General features: G+C 43.2%; 1 protein-coding gene across 6 annotated transcripts in view; it reads left to right on the forward strand.

Moving 5' to 3' along the window:
- Positions 1-19849, forward strand: part of LOC148454020 (uncharacterized) — a 954022-nt gene that overhangs the window by 17782 nt on the left and 916391 nt on the right. For all 6 annotated transcript variants that reach the window (XM_088461342.1, XM_088461343.1, XM_088461341.1 and 3 more), the window contains one exon: positions 19695-19810. In XM_088461342.1, coding sequence (XP_088317468.1) covers positions 19695-19810 — 116 coding nt within the window. The remainder of the gene's footprint in view (positions 1-19694; positions 19811-19849) is intronic.

A 19849-nucleotide genomic window follows, 5' to 3' on the forward strand; every position in this document is an offset into this window, starting at 1 on the left:
TGTGCATCCCATATACCTACCCCCAATACCTGCTGTACATGTTACACACAGGAGACCCCCTAGTGTGCATCTCATATACCTACCCCCAATACCTGCTATACATGTTACACAGGAGACCCCCTAGTGTGCATCCCATATACCTACCCCCAATACCTGCTGTACATGTTACACACAGGAGACCCCCTAGTGTGCATCCCATATACCTACCCCCAATACCTGCTGTACATGTTACACACAGGAGACCCCCTAGTGTGCATCTCATATACCTACCCCCAATACCTGCTATACATGTTACACAGGAGACCCCCTAGTGTGCATCTCATATACCTACCCCCAATACCTACTATACATGTTACACAGGAGACCCCCTAGTGTGCATCTCATATACCTACCCCCAATACCTACTATACATGTTACACAGGAGACCCCCTAGTGTGCATCTTATATACCTACCCCCAATACCTGCTATACATGTTACACAGGAGACCCCCTAGTGTGCATCTCATATACCTACCCCCAATACCTGCTATACATGTTACACAGGAGACCCCCTAGTGTGCATCTTATATACAGTACTTACACCCAATATCTGCTGTACATGTTACACAGGAGACCCCCTAGTGTGCATCTCATATACCTACCCCCAATACCTGCTATACATGTTACACAGGAGACCCCCTAGTGTGCATATCATATACCTACCCCCAATACCTACTGTACATGTTACACAGGAGACCCCCTAGTGTGCATCCCATATACCTACCCCCAATACCTGCTGTACATGTTACACACAGGAGACCCCCTAGTGTGCATCTCATATACCTACCCCCAATACCTGCTATACATGTTACACAGGAGACCCCCTAGTGTGCATCCCATATACCTACCCCCAATACCTGCTGTACATGTTACACACAGGAGACCCCCTAGTGTGCATCTCATATACCTACCCCCAATACCTGCTATACATGTTACACAGGAGACCCCCTAGTGTGCATCTCATATACCTACCCCCAATACCTACTATACATGTTACACAGGAGACCCCCTAGTGTGCATCTCATATACCTACCCCCAATACCTGCTATACATGTTACACAGGAGACCCCCTAGTGTGCATCTTATATACCTACCCCCAATACCTGCTATACATGTTACACAGGAGACCCCCTAGTGTGCATCTCATATACCTACCCCCAATACCTGCTATACATGTTACACAGGAGACCCCCTAGTGTGCATCCTATATACCTGCCCCTAATACCTGCTATACATGTTACACAGGAGACCCCCTAGTGTGCATCTCATATACCTACCCCCAATACCTGCTATACATGTTACACAGGAGACCCCCTAGTGTGCATCTCATATACCTACCCCCAATACCTGCTATACATGTTACACAGGAGACCCCCTAGTGTGCATCCCATATACCTACCCCCAATACCTGCTATACATGTTACACAGGAGACCCCCAAGTGTGCATCTCGTATACCTACCCCCAATACCTGCTATACATGTTACACAGGAGACCCCCTAGTGTGCATCTCGTATACCTACCCCCAATACCTACTGTACATGTTACACAGGAGACCCCATAGTGTGCATCTTGTATACCTGCCCCTAATACCTGCTATACATGTTACACAGGAGACCCCCTAGTGTGCATCTCGTATACCTACCCCCAATACCTGCTATACATGTTACACAGGAGACCCGCTAGTGTGCATCTCGTATACCTACCCCCAATACCTGCTATACATGTTACACAGGAGACCCCCTAGTGTGCATCTCATATACCTACCCCCAATACCTGCTATACATGTTACACAGGAGACCCCCTAGTGTGCATCTCATATACCTGCCCCTAATACCTGCTATACATGTTACACAGGAGACCCCCTAGTGTGCATCTCATATACCTACCCCCAATACCTACTATACATGTTACACAGGAGACCCCCTAGTGTGCATCTCATATACCTACCCCCAATACCTGCTATACATGTTACACAGGAGACCCCCTAGTGTGCATCTTATATACCTACCCCCAATACCTACTGTACATGTTACACAGGAGACCCCCTAGTGTGCATCTCATATACCTACCCCCAATACCTACTATACATGTTACACAGGAGACCCCCTAGTGTGCATCTCATATACCTACCCCCAATACCTGCTGTACATGTTACACACAGGAGACCCCATAGCGTGCATTTCAAAGAAAGTGTATTAAATTAACATATGGCCAACATCGACAGCCGCTCGCGAGAGGGCCTGAATCAGGCCCTTTGTTCTCTAATGATATGATGTCCCTTGAAATCCCAATGTGGAAAAGTCAGTACCAGCTGAATGATCATTGTGGGTAGAGATATATACAATGTAATATACCCGGCATATAATGGAATAGGAAGATAACAGATCCACATGATATGTACATGCTGTAATAGAGGCACCGGTGTACCACAATACACAGGCTATTGCCGTAAGCTCCTACATTCATATCAATGTCCGTCAATTATTTCACACACAGAGATATATACATAAGGCTTTACATGAGAATAATCTGCCACAGAGTTTTGCCTATGAAACAAGATTGGCAGTTCATCAGATATGGAGGATTAAGGGACGCTGATTTGTATTAATTACCAAATAAATAAACCAGTGTATAGCCTAAGATGCACAGTGTATAGCCTAAGATGCACAGTGTATAGCCTAAGATGCACAGTGTATAGCCTAAGATGCACAGTGTAAAGCCTAAGATGCACAGTGTAAAGCCTAAGATGCACAGTGTATAGCCTAAGATGCACCGTGTATAGCCTAAGATGCACCGTGTATAGCCTAAGATGCACCGTGTATAGCCTAAGATGCACCGTGTATAGCCTAAGATGCACCGTGTATAGCCTAAGATGCACCGTGTATAGCCTAAGATGCACAGTGTATAGCCTAAGATGCACAGTGTATAGCCTAAGATGCACAGTGTATAGCCTAAGATGCACAGTGTATAGCCTAAGATGCAGTGTATAGCCTAAGATGCACAGTGTATAGCCTAAGATGCACAGTATATAGCCTAAAATGCACTCTAATAAAGAGAGATTAACAGAGGGGGAAGCAATCGGGAAGCCGACTGCCTAAATACCGGCAGCTGGCTTCCCGACTGTCTTATCCCGGCATGGGTGAAATGCCGGGCGTCTAGATGTAGACGCCCGCATTTCCCCGAAGCCGGGAGACCAGCGCCCGGCATCCCGATCGTAGTGATGCCGGGCGCCGCGAGTGGACAGCCACGTTTTAGGTTTAGGGCTCCCGGGGGGGACTTAGGGTTAGGCACCCCCCGGGAGGGTTAGGGTTAGGCTAGGGGGAGGGAGGGTTAGGGTTAGGCAACCCCCGGGGGGCGGACTTAGGTTTAGGCAGCGGGGAAGGGGGTTAGGCACTTGGGGGGGAAGTTAGGGTTAGGCACCCCTAAGGAGGGTTAGGGTTAGGGTGGTTAGGTTAGTGTATACTTGCCTATCCACGATCGGGATTTCCAGCGCTGTCGGGCTTCCGCTGCTACTAACTATGCTCCTGTCGGGCTGCTGCTGACGGGAATCGAACCCTTGCGGCCGGCGGTATATCATACCCATTCCAACAGAGGCGATATTACCACCAACACTGTGCATGTATAACTGTGTAAAGTGAATTGGAATCTACAAACAAAAGAACTAGGTGCCAGGATTTCTGTGTGATTTGTGTGATTTCTCTATGTGCCACCAGTTATATGGGATAGAAATGTTACTATAAGGTAAGTTAGGTGATCCATTAGAACAGTTCATTACGGAGTTATCTGTCTGTCCAATGATAAAACTTCATTAACACAGTGGGAGTGTGACATCTAGTGGTGTTATGTGCTATTACAATAGGAGAAGTAAGTGAAGTATGTAACATTCTGAAACACTGTATCGAACAAGTCATTTTTTTTTTTTTTCTGATACTCATGTAACCAAACTGTGCCTCTAAAATAAATCGAGCCAATAGGATTAGACATTTTAAGCTGGGCATCCACTATACAATTTTCAGATATGCGTCCAATCTGGCTGGTTGGAATGAAATCCTGGTAATGGATGGGAGCAAATGACAATCGTCCATTTGTTCACAAACACTGGAAAATAGACAAAAATGGTCGTTCAGACAAATTGGTTAAAACACACAAATTTAACCAATTTTAACAATATTTGTTTTTTTTTCCTTTTTTTTTCCAGTGTTTAAAACCATATGATCGACTGTCATTTGCTCCCATACATTACTAGATTGAACAGATATCTGACAGATAATTGTATAGTGTATGCCCAGCATTAGTGACAGACAGACAGATATGTGACAGATAAGTGCAGAGTGTATACCCAGCATTAGTGATAGACAGATATGTGACAGATAAGTGTATAGTGTATGCCCAGCATTAGTGATAGACAGATATGTGACAGATAAGTATATAGTGTATACCCAGCATTAGTGATAGACAGATGGATATGTGACAGATAAGTGTATAGTGTATACCCAGCATTAGTGATAGACAGATATGTGACAGATAAGTGTATAGTGTATACCCAGCATTAGTGATAGACAGATGGATATGTGACAGATAAGTGTATAGTGTATACCCAGCATAAGTGATAGACAGACGGATATGTGACAGATAAGTGTATAGTGTATACCCAGCATTAGTGATAGACAGATATGTGACAGATAAGTGTATAGTGTATGCCCAGCATTAGTGACAGACAGATATGTGACAGATAAGTATATAGTGTATACCCAGCATTAGTGATAAACAGATGGATATGTGACAGATAAGTGTATAGTGTATGCCCAGCATTAGTGATAGACAGATATGTGACAGATAAGTGTATAGTGTATACCCAGCATTAGTGATAGACAGATATGTGACAGATAAGTGTATAGTGTATGCCCAGCATTAGTGATAGACAGATATGTGACAGATAAGTGTATAGTGTATACCCAGCATTAGTGATAGACAGATGGATATGTGACAGATAAGTGTATAGTGTATACCCAGCATTAGTGATAGACAGATGTGTGACAGATAAGTGTATAGTGTATACCCAGCATTAGTGATAGATAGATATGTGACAGGTAAGTGTATAGTGTATGCCCAGCAATAGTGATAGACAGATATGTGACAGGTAATTGTATAGTGTATGCCCAGCATTAGTGATAGACAGATATGTGACAGATAAGTGTATAGTGTATACCCAGCATTAGTGATAGACAGATGGATATGTGACAGATAAGTGTATAGTGTATACCCAGCATTAGTGATAGACAGATGTGTGACAGATAAGTGTATAGTGTATACCCAGCATTAGTGATAGATGGATATGTGACAGGTAAGTGTATAGTGTATGCCCAGCAATAGTGATAGACAGATATGTGACAGGTAATTGTATAGTGTATGCCCAGCATTAGTGATAGACAGATATGTGACATATACAGTCAGGTCCATAAATATTGGGACATTGACAGAATTTTCAGATTTTGGCCTCTATTCACCACCACAATGGTTTTGAAATGAAACAAACAAGATGTGCTTTAACTGCAGACTTTCAGATTTAATTTGAGGGTAATTACATCCAAATCAGGTGAACGGTGTAGGAATTACAACAGTTTCAATATGTGCCTCCCACTTTTTAAGGGGCCAAAAGTAATGGGACTATCAACTCAAAAGCTATATCATGGACAGGTGTGGGCTATTCCCTCATTATTTCATTATCAATTAAGCAGGTAAAAGGTCTGGAGTTGATTCTAGGTGTCACATTTTCATTTGGAATCAGTTGCTGTCAACTCTCAATATGAGATCCAAAGAGCTGTCACTATTAGTGAAGCAAGCCATCATTAGGCTGAAAAATCAAAACAAACCCATCAGAGAGATAGCAAAAACATTAGGTGTGGCCAAATCAACTGTTTGGAACATTCTTTAAAAGAAAGAACGCATCGGAGAGGTCAGCAACACCAAAAGACTCGGAAGACCACGGAAAACAACTGTGGTGGATGACAGAAGAATTATTTCCCTGGTTAAGAAAAACCCCTTCACAACAGTTGGCCAAATCAACAACACTCTCCAGGAGGTAGATATATATGTGTCAAAGTCAACAATCAAGAGAAGACTTCACAAGAGTGAATATAGAGGGTTCACCACAAGATGCAAACCATTGGTGAGCCACAAAAACAGGAAGACCAGATTAGAGTTTGCCAAACAACACCTAAAAAAGCCATTACAGTTCTGGAACAACATCCTATTGGCAGATGAGACAAAGATCAACTTGTACCAGAGTGATTGAAAGAGAAGAGAAGGAAAGGAACTGCTCATGACCCAAAACATACCACCTCATCAGTGAAGGATGGTGGTGGTAGTGTCATGGTGTGGGCATGTATGGCTGCCAATGGAACTGGTTCCCTTGTATTTATTGATGATGTGACTGCTGACAAAAGCAGCAGAATTAATTCTGAAGTGTTTCGGGCAATATTATATGCTCATATTCAGTCAAATGCTTCAGAACTCATTGGACAGCGCTTCACAGTGCAGATGGACAATGACCCGAAGCATGCTGCAAAAGCAACCAAAGAGTTTTTTAAGGCTAAAAAGTGGAATGTTATGCAATGGCCAAGTCAATCCCCTGACCTGAATCCGATTGAGCATGCATTTCACTTGATGAAGACAAAACTGAAGGGAAAATGCCCCAAGAACAAGCAGGAACTGAAGACATTTGCAGTAGAGGCCTGGCAGAGCATCACCAGGGATGAAACCCAGCGTCTGGTGATGTCTATGCGTTCCAGACTTCAGGCTGTAATTGCCTGCAAAGGATTTGCAACAAAGTATTAAAAAGTGAAGGTTAGATTTAGGATTGTTTAGTTTGTCCCATTACTTTTGGCCCCTTAAAAAGTGGGAGGCACATATAGAAACCGTTGTAATTCCTAAACCGTTCACCTGATTTGGATGTCATTACCCTCAAATTAAATCTGAAAGTCTGTAGTTAAATCACATCTTGTTTGTTTCATTTCAAAGCCATTGTGGTGGTGAATAGAGGACAAAATATGAAAATTCTGTCAATGTCCCAATATTTATGGACCTGACTGCAAGTATATAGTGTATACCCAGCATTAGTGATAGATAGACAGATATGTGACAGATAGGTGTATAGTGTATACCCAGCATTAGTGATAGACAGATGGATATGTGACAGATAAGTGTATAGTGTATACCCAGCATTAGTGACAGACAGATATGTGACAGATAAGTGTATAGTGTATGCCCAGCATTAGTGATAGACAGATATATGACAGATAAGTGTATAGTGTATGCCCAGCATTAGTGATAGACAGATAAGTGTATAGTGTATACCCAGCATTAGTGTTAGACAGACAGATATGTGACAGATAAGTGTATAGTGTATACCCAGCATTAGTGATAGATAGACAGATATGTGACAGATAAGTGTATAGTGTATACCCAGCATTAGTGATAGACAGATGGATATGTGACAGATAAGTGTATAGTGTATACCCAGCATTAGTGACAGACAGATATGTGACAGATAAGTGTATAGTGTATACCCAGCATTAGTGACAGACAGATATGTGACAGATAAGTGTATAGTGTATGCCCAGCATTAGTGATAGACAGATAAGTGTATAGTGTATACCCAGCATTAGTGTTAGACAGACAGATATGTGACAGATAAGTGTATAGTGTATACCCAGCATTAGTGATAGACAGATGGATATGTGACAGATAAGTGTATAGTGTATACCCAGCATTAGTGACAGACAGATATGTGACAGATAAGTGTATAGTGTATGCCCAGCATTAGTGATAGACAGATATATGACAGATAAGTGTATAGTGTATGCCCAGCATTAGTGATAGACAGACAGATATGTGACAGATAAGTGTATAGTGTATGCCCAGCATTAGTGATAGACAGATATGTGACAGATAAGTGTATAGTGTATACCCAGCATTAGTGATAGACAGATATGTGAGAGATAAGTGTATAGTGTATACCCAGCATTAGTGATAGACAGATATGTGACAGATAAGTGTATAGTGTATGCCCAGCATTAGTGATAGACAGATATGTGACAGATAAGTGTATAGTGTATACCCAGCATTAGTGACAGACAGATATGGGACAGATAAGTGTATAGTGTATACCCAGCATTAGTGACAGACAGATATGGGACAGATAAGTGTATAGTTTATGCCCAGCATTAGTGATAGACAGATATGGGACAGATAAGTGTATAGTGTATGCCCAGCATTAGTGATAGACAGACAGATATGTGACAGATAAGTGTATAGTTTATGCCCAGCATTAGTGATAGACAGATATGTGAGAGATAAGTGTATAGTGTATACCCAGCATTAGTGATAGACAGATATGTGAGAGATAAGTGTATAGTGTATACCCTGCATTAGTGACAGACAGATATGTGACAGATAAGTGTATAGTGTATGCCCAGCATTAGTGATAGACAGATATATGACAGATAAGTGTATAGTGTATGCCCAGCATTAGTGATAGACAGATGGATATGTGACAGATAAGTATATAGTGTATACCCAGCATTAGTGATAGACAGATATGTGAGAGATAAGTGTATAGTGTATACCCAGCATTAGTGATAGATAGATATGTGACAGATAAGTGTATAGTGTATGCCCAGCATTAGTGACAGACAGATATGGGACAGATAAGTGTATGCCCAGCATTAGTGATAGACAGACAGATATGTGACAGATAAGTGTATAGTGTATGCCCAGCATTAGTGATAGACAGACGGATATGTGACAGATAAGTGTATAGTGTATGCCCAGCATTAGTGATAGATATGTGACAGATAAGTGTATAGTGTATGCCCAGCATTAGTGATAGACAGACGGATATGTGACAGATAAGTGTATAGTGTATGCCCAGCATTAGTGATAGACAGACGGATATGTGACAGATAAGTGTATAGTGTATGCCCAGCATTAGTGATAGATATGTGACAGATAAGTGTATAGTGTATGCCCAGCATTAGTGATAGACAGACGGATATGTGACAGATAAGTGTATAGTGTATGCCCAGCATTAGTGATAGATATGTGACAGATAAGTGTATAGTGTATACCCAGCATTAGTGATAGACAGACAGATATGTGACAGATAAGTGTATAGTTTATGCCCAGCATTAGTGATAGACAGATATGTGAGAGATAAGTGTATAGTGTATACCCAGCATTAGTGACAGACAGATATGTGACAGATAAGTGTATAGTGTATGCCCAGCATTAGTGATAGACAGATGGATATGTGACAGGTATGTGTATAGTGTATGCCCAGCATTAGTGATAGACAGATAGATATCTGACAGATAAGTGTATAGTGTATACCCAGCATTAGTGATAGACAGATATGTGACAGATAAGTATATAGTGTATACCCAGCATTAGTGATAGACAGATGGATATGTGACAGATAAGTGTATAGTGTATGCCCAGCATTAGTGATAGACAGACAGATATGTGACAGATAAGTATATAGTGTATGCCCAGCATTAGTGATAGACGGATATGTGACAGATAAGTGTATAGTGTATGCCCAGCATTTGTGATAGACAGACAGATATGTGACAGATAAGTGTATAGTTTATGCCCAGCATTAGTGATAGACAGATATGTGACAGATAAGTATATAGTGTATACCCTGCATTGGTGATAGACAGATATGTGAGAGATAAGTGTATAGTGTATGCCCAGCATTAGTGATAGACAGATATGTGACAGATAAGTGTATAGTGTATACCCAGCATTAGTGATAGACAGATATGTGACAGATAAGTGTATAGTGTATGCCCAGCATTAGTGATAGACAGATATGTGACAGATAAGTGTATAGTGTATACCCAGCATTAGTGATAGATATGTGACAGATAAGTGTATAGTGTATACCCAGCATTAGTGATAGACAGATATGTGACAGATAAGTGTATAGTGTATGCCCAGCATTAGTGATAGACAGATATGTGACAGATAAGTGTATAGTGTATACCCAGCATTAGTGATAGATATGTGACAGATAAGTGTATAGTGTATACCCAGCATTAGTGATAGACAGACGGATATGTGACAGATAAGTGTATAGTGTATGCCCAGCATTAGTGATAGACAGACGGATATGTGACAGATAAGTGTATAGTGTATGCCCAGCATTAGTGATAGATATGTGACAGATAAGTGTATAGTGTATACCCAGCATTAGTGATAGACAGACAGATATGTGACAGATAAGTGTATAGTGTATACCCAGCATTAGTGATAGACAGACAGATATGTGACAGATAAGTGTATAGTGTATACCCATCATTAGTGATAGACAGACGGATATGTGACAGATAAGTGTATAGTGTATACCCAGCATTAGTGATAGACAGATATGTGACAGATAAGTGTATAGTGTATACCCAGCATTAGTGATAGACAGACGGATATGTGACAGATAAGTGTATAGTGTATACCCAGCATTAGTGATAGATATGTGACAGATAAGTGTATAGTGTATGCCCAGCATTAGTGATAGACAGATATGTGACAGATAAGTGTATAGTGTATACCCAGCATTAGTGATAGACAGATATGTGACAGATAAGTGTATAGTGTATACCCAGCATTAGTGATAGACAGATATGTGACAGATAAGTGTATAGTGTATACCCAGCATTAGTGATAGACAGACGGATATGTGACAGATAAGTGTATAGTGTATGCCCAGCATTAGTGATAGACAGATATGTGACAGATAAGTGTATAGTGTATACCCAGCATTAGTGATAGACAGACGGATATGTGACAGATAAGTGTATAGTGTATACCCAGCATTAGTGATAGACAGACGGATATGTGACAGATAAGTGTATAGTGTATACCCAGCATTAGTGATAGACAGACGGATATGTGACAGATAAGTGTATAGTGTATGCCCAGCATTAGTGATAGATATGTGACAGATAAGTGTATAGTGTATACCCAGCATTAGTGATAGACAGACGGATATGTGACAGATAAGTGTATAGTGTATACCCAGCTTAGAACTGCAATGTGCCTCTGAGAGTAATTGTTTACTGACAATCACACTGATATCGTGTAATAATAAACAGGCTATTGAGCCTGAATAAAATGAGAGATATGGTAAGAACTTACCTTTGTTATCTCTCTTTCATCTAAGTCTATATTTCTGCAGTGAGACCTTGGGGTATAGGTTGCGGAACCAAATCCAGGCACCACGTAGTTAAAGCTTTCAGCTCCCAAGATGACTTGGTCCACTCTCCCTATAACACCGCCCCCGAGCCAGAGGCACCTCAGTTTGTAAGCAGCCAAAGGCCGGAGGAGGAAAGAGAGAGAGAACAAAAGACTGGAACACTCAATAACCACACTCACAGAGAAAGAGACTGGAACCGGTGACCAGTAACATAGCCCATATGAAGCAAGGTGCGTCAGGATGGGTGCCCTGTGGACCCCATGGACTTCAAATAAAGAGAGATAGCAAAGGTAAATTCGTAACCATATCTCTCATTTTCTTCTTCAGGGTCCATAGGCTCCACAGGGAGACCTTGGGGATGTCCCACAGTAGTCCTTATAAGGGTGGGGACGCTCCTGCGCTGGGAGGAGAATCCATCGCCCAAAGGAAGCATCCTGAGAAGCAAAGGTATCTAATGCATAGAACCTTAGAAAGGTCCATCCTTTAAGGCCTATCTTGGAATCGACCTCTGCCTTCCATGAACGCAGCCACAGGGTATGGCGGGCAGATACAGTGGCGGCCGAAACCCTTGGAGGTGAGGAGACTGGATCCAATGTTGCTTCTCCAGCATAGAAAACTGCATCTAGAATGTGAGCAACAAAAGACATCTGATCCCCAGAAGCTTCTGAGGGAAAAAAGGCTTCAAATGCATCAGTCCAGCTCTCTATCGCATCAGCCACCTATGCAATAGTCATGGTCAGACGTGCAACAGCCCCTAAAAGAGAGTGCATTGATTTCAGGCAAAGCTTCCACCTTCCTATCCCCAGAATCTTCAGGGAAGGGATGGAAGGCGTAGTAGCTTTTTTTATCATGAGAATCCACCGCAGGCGGTGATTTCCATTACTTGCAGTGACCCTCAGGGAATGTGTAACAGGAGGCCAAATGCTTTTGTGAGTGATACCTCTTACCTGGCGATTGCCAGACCTCCACCATGTGATTCACCATCTGGTCAGAGAGGGGGAAAGCAGCCGAAGACATTTTAATCTGCGTAAACTGAGGGTGTTTTGATTTACATGCAGGCTCGTCATCCTCTATAACTAAGATGAGCCTGACCGCCAGTACCAAAGCAGGGATATCAATACTTAATATAGACTCCACCTCGTGACGAAAGGAATCGGAGTCAGACACTTCAGCCATCTCTCCCTAGTCTGACGACCCATCTGTGTCAGACAGCAGTGCAGACTGGAAAGAGACCACAGGGTGTTTAGACATCTACTTAGGTTAGTTCTTCTCTAATATGGTCTGAAAGGTCGTAGCTTTAGTCAAGACATCCACCCAGGGTGGCTGTCGTGGTAATCCCTGCAAGGGAAATGACGGACTGTAGTGGTACCTGAGAGGATTGCATGTATTGCGCAAAACCCTAGTAGGGAGCGACAGTCTGTTTTACAGGGGTAGATGGCAAGAACTGCGAGATACCCTGAGAGGGAAGGATGGCATGTTGAGGTAACCCCAAGTGGGTTACAACTGTGAGGGCCGCCAGGTGCTCTGCAATGAAGGCCAGGGTCTGAGGAAAAAAAACGCAATTTTTAAGGGGGGTTTCCTTAAGGGGCCTGGCACCTAATGGCACCTTAGACATAACCCTTCCTGAGTCAAATCCTCCTTATTCACACCTGCAGCACATGACTTGCAGGATAGCAAAATGGGTGCAGTATCATGCTCTCCTGGTCAGACATATCCGACTAACATTTATTATGGAAATATCAAGCAGCACTATACTGGTCCTGACTGGTGCTAGGATTAGCTACAGGGACCCACTGTTAGCGTATGCAACACACAGTTCCACCTAAAATATGGCAACGTGTGGCACGCAACAGTGTGTGCCCAACCTCATAAATATTGACAATTATACAGTGCATCTGTAAAGTATTCACAGCACTTCACTTTTTCCACATTTTGTTATGTTACAGCCTTATTCCAAAATGGAAAAAATTCATTTTTTACCTCAAATTTCTACACACAATACCCCATAATGACAACGTGTGTAAAGTTTTTTTGAGATTTTTGCAAATTTAATTAAAAAAACCTAAGAAATCACATGTACATAAGTATTCACAGCCTTTGCTCAATACTTTGTTGATGCACCTTACAGCCTCAAGTATTTTTGAATGTGATTCCATAAGCTTGGCACACCTATCTTTGGGCAGTTTTGCCCATTCCTCTTTGCAGCACCTCTCAGGCTCCATCAGTTTGGATGGGAAGCGTCGGTGCACAGCCATTTTCAGATCTCTCCAGAGATGTTCAATCGGATTCAAGTCTGGGCTCTGGCTGGGCCACTCAAGGACATTCACAGAGTTGTCCTGATGCCACTCCTTTGATATCTTGGCTGTGTGCTTAGGGTCGTTGTCCTGTTGAAAGATGAACCATCGCCCCAGTCTGAGGTCAAGAGTGCTCTGGAGCAGGTTTTCACCCAGGATGTCGCTGTACATTGCTGCATTCATCTATCCCTCTATTCTGACTAGTCTCCCAGTTCCTGCTGCTGAAAAACATCCCCACAGCATGATGCTGCCACCATCATGCTTCACTGTCGGGATGGGCCTGGTGAGCGGTGCCTGGTTTCCTCCAAACATAACGCCTGGCATTAACACCAAAGAGTTCAATCTTTGTCTCGCCAGACTAGAGAATTTTGTTTCTCATGGTCTGAGAGTCCTTCAGGTGCATTTGGGCAAACTCCAGGCAGACTGCCATGTGCTTTTTACTAAGGAGTGGCTTTCGTCTGGCCACTCTACCATACAGGTCTGGTCGGTGGATTGCTGTAGAGATGGTTGTCCTTCTGGAAGGTTCTCCTCTCTCCACAGAGGAATGCTGTAGCTCTGACAGAGTGATTATCGGGTTCTTGGTCACCTCCCTGACTAGGGCCCCTTCTCCCACGATCGCTCAGTTTAGACGGCTGGCCAACTCTAGGAAGAGTCCTGGTGGTTCTGAACTTCTTCCATTTACGGATGATGGAGGCCACTGTGCTCATTGGGACCTTCAAAGAAGCAGATATTTTTCTGCACCCTTCCCCAGATTTGTGTCTTGAGACAATCCTGTCTCGGAGGTCTACAAACAATTCCTTGGACTTCATGCTTGGTTTGTGCTCTGACATGCACTGTCAAGTGTGGGACCTTTATATAGACTGGTCTATGCCTTTCAAAATCATGTCCAAACAACTGAATTTACCACAGGTAGACTCCAATTAAGCTGTAGGAACATCTCAAGGATGATCAGTGGAAACAGGATGCACCTGAGCTCAATTTTGAGCTTCATGGCAAAGGCTGTGAATACTTGTGTACATGTGATTTCTTAGTTTTTTTTTTGTTTTGTTTTTTTTAATTAAATTTGCAAAAATCTCAAAAAAACTTTTTACACGTTGTCATTATGGGGTATTGTGTGTGTAGAATTTTGAGAACAAAAACAAATTTATTCAATTTTGGAATAAGGCTGTAACATAACAATTATGGGTCTTTGTGCACCCCGGAAACCACTCTTCTTTCCTCTTTCTTATGTTGATCTTTGGATTTCAGTATCCTCTATAATATGACCACATTTACCGATCTGGATTTCTCGCCATCCGTGCTGGTGTTGTCACTGATTTGTCTTTCTGCCAAATCATCCTGGATGTTCTCTCACCACCTCAACCTGAATCTTTCAAAAACAGGGTTTGTAATATTACCACCAGCCAACAATGACCTGAAATCGCTATTTCTGCTGACAATAAATCTTACCCCACAAGTTTGCCATATAGGTGTCATCTTTGACTCTGAACTGTCCTTTTCTCCCCGTATTCAATCTGTATCTAAATCCTGTATAAATACATCTAACAAACCACTCCAGAATTCAGACGTCACACAAGACACTGCGAGAACGAATCATCCCCCGCATTGATTACTACTACAGCCTTCTCGCTGCTCTTTCCCTAAATAGACATTAGCCCCATGATTCTATTTTAAATGCAGCGACTCGCTAGACTGATTTTCTGTGCAAAACCTTCTTCTATTGCTGCTCTGCCAGTCCTTACATTGGGTTATTTACATTTGGCTCCATTTAATACATAGAAGGCTATCAATAAACTTTACCAACATACATCTCTTTGCTTACCTCAAAATACTTCCCAGCTCGCCTCCTCTGCTCTGCCTGACATCTGCACCTCTCCTCCACACTCAGGCCTTCATTCAGAGACACGGCCGCCTCGATGTTTGTCCAGTGCGCATGCGCACGAGGGAGCCGGCTCCTTCGTGCGCATGCGTGAGACCCGCTACGACCGACAGCGCCGGTCGTAGCGGGTCTCTTTCCAAAGGGGGCGAGTTGTCGATGTTGATTGACAGCTCGCCCCGTTTTCAAGGCAGGCCGGGGGGTGGCAGCCCAAACGGAGGCGTTCCCATGGGAATGCCTACCGTTTGGGGGAGGCCCCACTGACATCACTAGTGATGTCAGTGGAGAGCTTCCGGCTTACGACAAGTGAGACCCTACCCTAGGGTCTCGTCGTAAGCCCCGATGGGCGTGATGGTCTCTGACCATCGCGACCATCACCCTAGCGGTCGTTAGAGCTGTGGGTGTAAACCCACAGCCTAACGACCGAAACAGAGGCGGGCGGTCAGGATGCAAGCGGCCGCCCAGTTTCTGAGTGACCGCTTGCATCATCCGACCGCCTCTGAATGAGGCCCTCATTACCTGCTTTCTTTTTGGATAGCACCCTCTCTGTGGAATGCCCTCCCACGCACAAGATTTACTTCTAGTCTCCAAACATTCGAAAATTCCCTGAAAATACATCTCCCCAGGCAGATTATCACATCCCAGAGCCACTCAGATAACCCCCATAGACTACCCTTCTAAACCATTCACAGAAAACTGACGAGTGTTCTGCACTCACTCAGCCTTTCTACCCCAAACTAACATTGCTGTGTTACCTAGCTGTCCAAGATCTTTTTACCCTTGCAATCTAATTGGACCAATATGCAACATATAGCGCTTATATAGCATGCGTATGTATTAAACGCCTGTTATCCAATAATTTGTAACTTTGCAAGCAGTGACCTCTTAAATTTCTGTCTGTTAATACCAAGTCTCCTTTTTATTACTGTTCCCAATTGTAAAGCAGAAAGGAATAACAGACACTGCATAAATAAATGTCAAGGAACAAATACTCACATACCGTTGCTGATTATGAGTTGAGTCTTTTCTGCACTCATTCCTTATACAAATTACCAGAAACTTTTCAGAGATCAGTTATATGCACTTAAAAGAATGCATTTTAAGTAATCAAATTGCCATCAAGGTAAATACAGCTTGTTTGAATTTTTGCATGAAATTGACTGCACAACCAGTCAGATACACACCTGCCACTATATTAGATGTAAAGCGCCCTCCCTGCATCCCTCCTTGGGGAGTGGAGAACTAACTCCATGAGGTCTGGCTCCTTGCTTACCAATAGGGATGAAAAGAGTGAAACCAGGAACCTTGGTTCTAGTGGCTTGGGAAATGTATTTTGTCCATTTTGGGACATCCTAAGTACAAAGCCAGAGTGCCTGGCATGTTGAGAACGCAAAGCTAAAATTTTAACCCCACTATCGATGGAGCCTTCCAATGATATTTGGAATTCTCGCCGATATGCTCTATTAGTTGCAGCAAATCCGATATGTCAGTCACTTGTTCCGACTACTTCTTCATAGCCTCATATACCCAAGTCTTAGCTGAATCTAAGGGATGATCCTGCTGTGGTGTAAACCATTTTAAGGGAGGCCTCAATGTTCCTATCCGTACTATCCCATAAAGTAGCAATGTTCAGCATCGGAATGGTGATGATATTGGAGAGGTGGACGATGGTAACATCCACCTTAGACTGTGATACCCATTTTGACATAACCTTGCTATAGAGAGTAGATAGGTACTGCAATCTGCTGCATAACTCAATTCTGTAATTAGGCGTAGTCCACACTTTGTTGAGCAAGTCCTCCAATTAAGCAGAAAAGGGGAAAGTAACATTCTGTTTCTTATCCTTTTTAAATAGAGAAATGTGTGGATTCTCTAATTTCTCACTGTACATGGTATCTGGGATCTGTGTTGCAGCCCACAGCAGACTATCCAATCCCAGCCTCTTGGTGGAATCCTAATGAGGACATGGGGAAGCCTCAGGGTAAAAACCTGCTGCCACCTTGTCTTCTTACTTGGACTAAAAGTTGTTCCTAATCCTCCAGAGTCTGGAAACTTCCCCAGATGTTGCCGCTTTTGTGGTCAAGTAGTGATGGATATAGTCGTGATCCCCTCAAAGGCTAGAGGACCTGCAATTTATGAAATATCTACAATCGGGCTTAGTCCACCATTCTCAAATTGTGATGTATTGAGAGTAGCACGCAAGTCCACTACCGTTGCGGTCGCATGGTGTGATCAGAAGTAAATACCCATCAGCCTGTATTCAGAGTTGGGTGCATTTTTGTGGCTGCACTGCTCCTCTTTGTAGCTGCACTGCTTCCGCTTGTGAAAGTAGCCATCTATATCATATGAGCGCATTTGCACCAGCCCTGTCCTTGGTGCAAGAGATCCATCGGAAATCAGAAGGATCTTTGTGTACACTCACCTCTGAATAGTCGGTAATTCCGTCTAACAGAACCCTTATTATATGTGCGAATGCCCTGGTGCTGCCCCAACTTAGCTGCAAGTGGAGATTTGGCTGAGATGCCTATGACTTTGAGTCCCTCGGAGTTGCTCAAAGTTGCATATGCTTGGCTACAGAGCATGTGATGTGTGCAAAATGGCAACATCCATCCCTAAAATTGACTTATTTCCAGCTTTTAGTCCACCCGATTGAGTGGAAGAAGGAAGAAAACATACAAGGGGCGAAATGTAATCGAGTGAGAGTTTAGAAAATGTGAGAGGTTAGCAGTAAGCTCTCACACTCTTTACACTTGGCCAATGTAGTAGAGTCTGAGAACAAGCAAACTCGCACGATTTAAACTCTCATCCAGCTGTTTTCCCATTCTGAAGATGAAACTCGACCAATGTGAGAGGTTACTGCTAAACTGTCACATTTTCTAAACTCTCATCCTATTATATTTGGCCCAGAATGTTTTAGATATCTTATTCCTCGATGTCTCCGATTTCTAGTGTGTGACTAACAACGTACACTAGAGCATACGCTGCCAACTTCCTAAAGGAATCTAAATGAGAACATGAGGAAACCTAAAAACCAGAACATCACCTTCAGCCAGACTCTTCCTCCTACCTGGGAAAGAGAAGCTCCTGTATCTGTGACCTAGAAGAGGTGGCAGCAATAATAACCCTCTCTAGGGCGGATGACCATGCTCTTGTTGGGTTATCTGATGCCACCGGTGGAGATCAAAGGGAGCTGGTTGGTCAGAGACCCCAGGGTGGAGCAGTGTTGCTTTCCATGGATTCCATGACCCCCTTGAGAGAACAGAGTTAAAGATCCATAATAGACTTGGCCCAGGCTGCTCCACCATCTCAGGGGGTGTATTCTAAGGTGATCCTGGGCACTGATCCTCCATCTTGCATGCCGTGCACCGGACATTTTCCCTGAATTGGGCACTAAACAATTTGGAGTGGTATTTGGAGCACTGTCCTTCCTCCAGGTAAAACCCTGGAGGCACTCTACTTCACAGACATGTTGAAAATGAGAGATGAAATGGATAGGACAGCTACAGTTTCACAACCAAGGAGGATTTGAAGCTGTAAAAGAAACAGACCAAAAACAAAGGAGACCATATAGCAAAATTCAGTACCCCAAGTGCTTGGCTGGTGGCTGCTCCCAGAAAATGACTGCTGTGTTTCTTCTGGTGGGAAGTCAGACCGGCGATAAAGTCTTATAGGGATGCACCTCTAGGGCACAACAGGCAGAAACCACTTGCCCGACCCCCGGTGGGACTTCTGGGCGCTACCAAGCAGACCCACCCCCACCCCTTCCCCTGAGGAAAACACCTGACATTCCCTGAGGGTTGCCATTTCAAAAGGATAAGAAAAAAAACAAAACCTGTCAAGAAAAGAAGGCTACACGACAAGCCCCCTACTCTGACGGGCAGTTACCCTGGGTATAGAGGGGGCCTGGCCCTTTGTGAACGATGGGACGTGATGTTTCTCAGTGTTCATCATCTGCAGTTTATGTACTTTCTCAATTATGAGAGTTGGCCTATTAATTTATCCATTTATTAGCCTATATCATTTTATACTCTTGCACATACAGGGTTGCTAGTTTTCTGTTATACAGTACATGTCCTATTCTTCTCCTATGTTATGTGCTCGTTTACTTACTGTTGTTGTATCTTTATTTCCAGTATGCATTGTTGTGATGTTAGAATTATAATATACAGATTGCGGGCATTGAGCTACACTGTGTACAGTATATGTAACCAGGTTTATTTTCTGTGACAGGATCCTGCAGGGGGGACAGCCTCGGGGGACACTTCACCCCTACGTGGAAGCAGAGAATACATCAGCAGCGGTGGCCGCCTTTAGTCCCCCAGCAGAAGGGGATTTACACTCACCAGGTTAGACATCTCCTAGTGACCATGTACTGTATCAACAGG

Source organism: Taudactylus pleione, unplaced genomic scaffold (genome assembly GCF_031769625.1).
Source record: "Taudactylus pleione unplaced genomic scaffold, aTauple2 ptg001039l, whole genome shotgun sequence".
NCBI classification, from domain to species: Eukaryota; Metazoa; Chordata; class Amphibia; order Anura; family Myobatrachidae; genus Taudactylus; species Taudactylus pleione.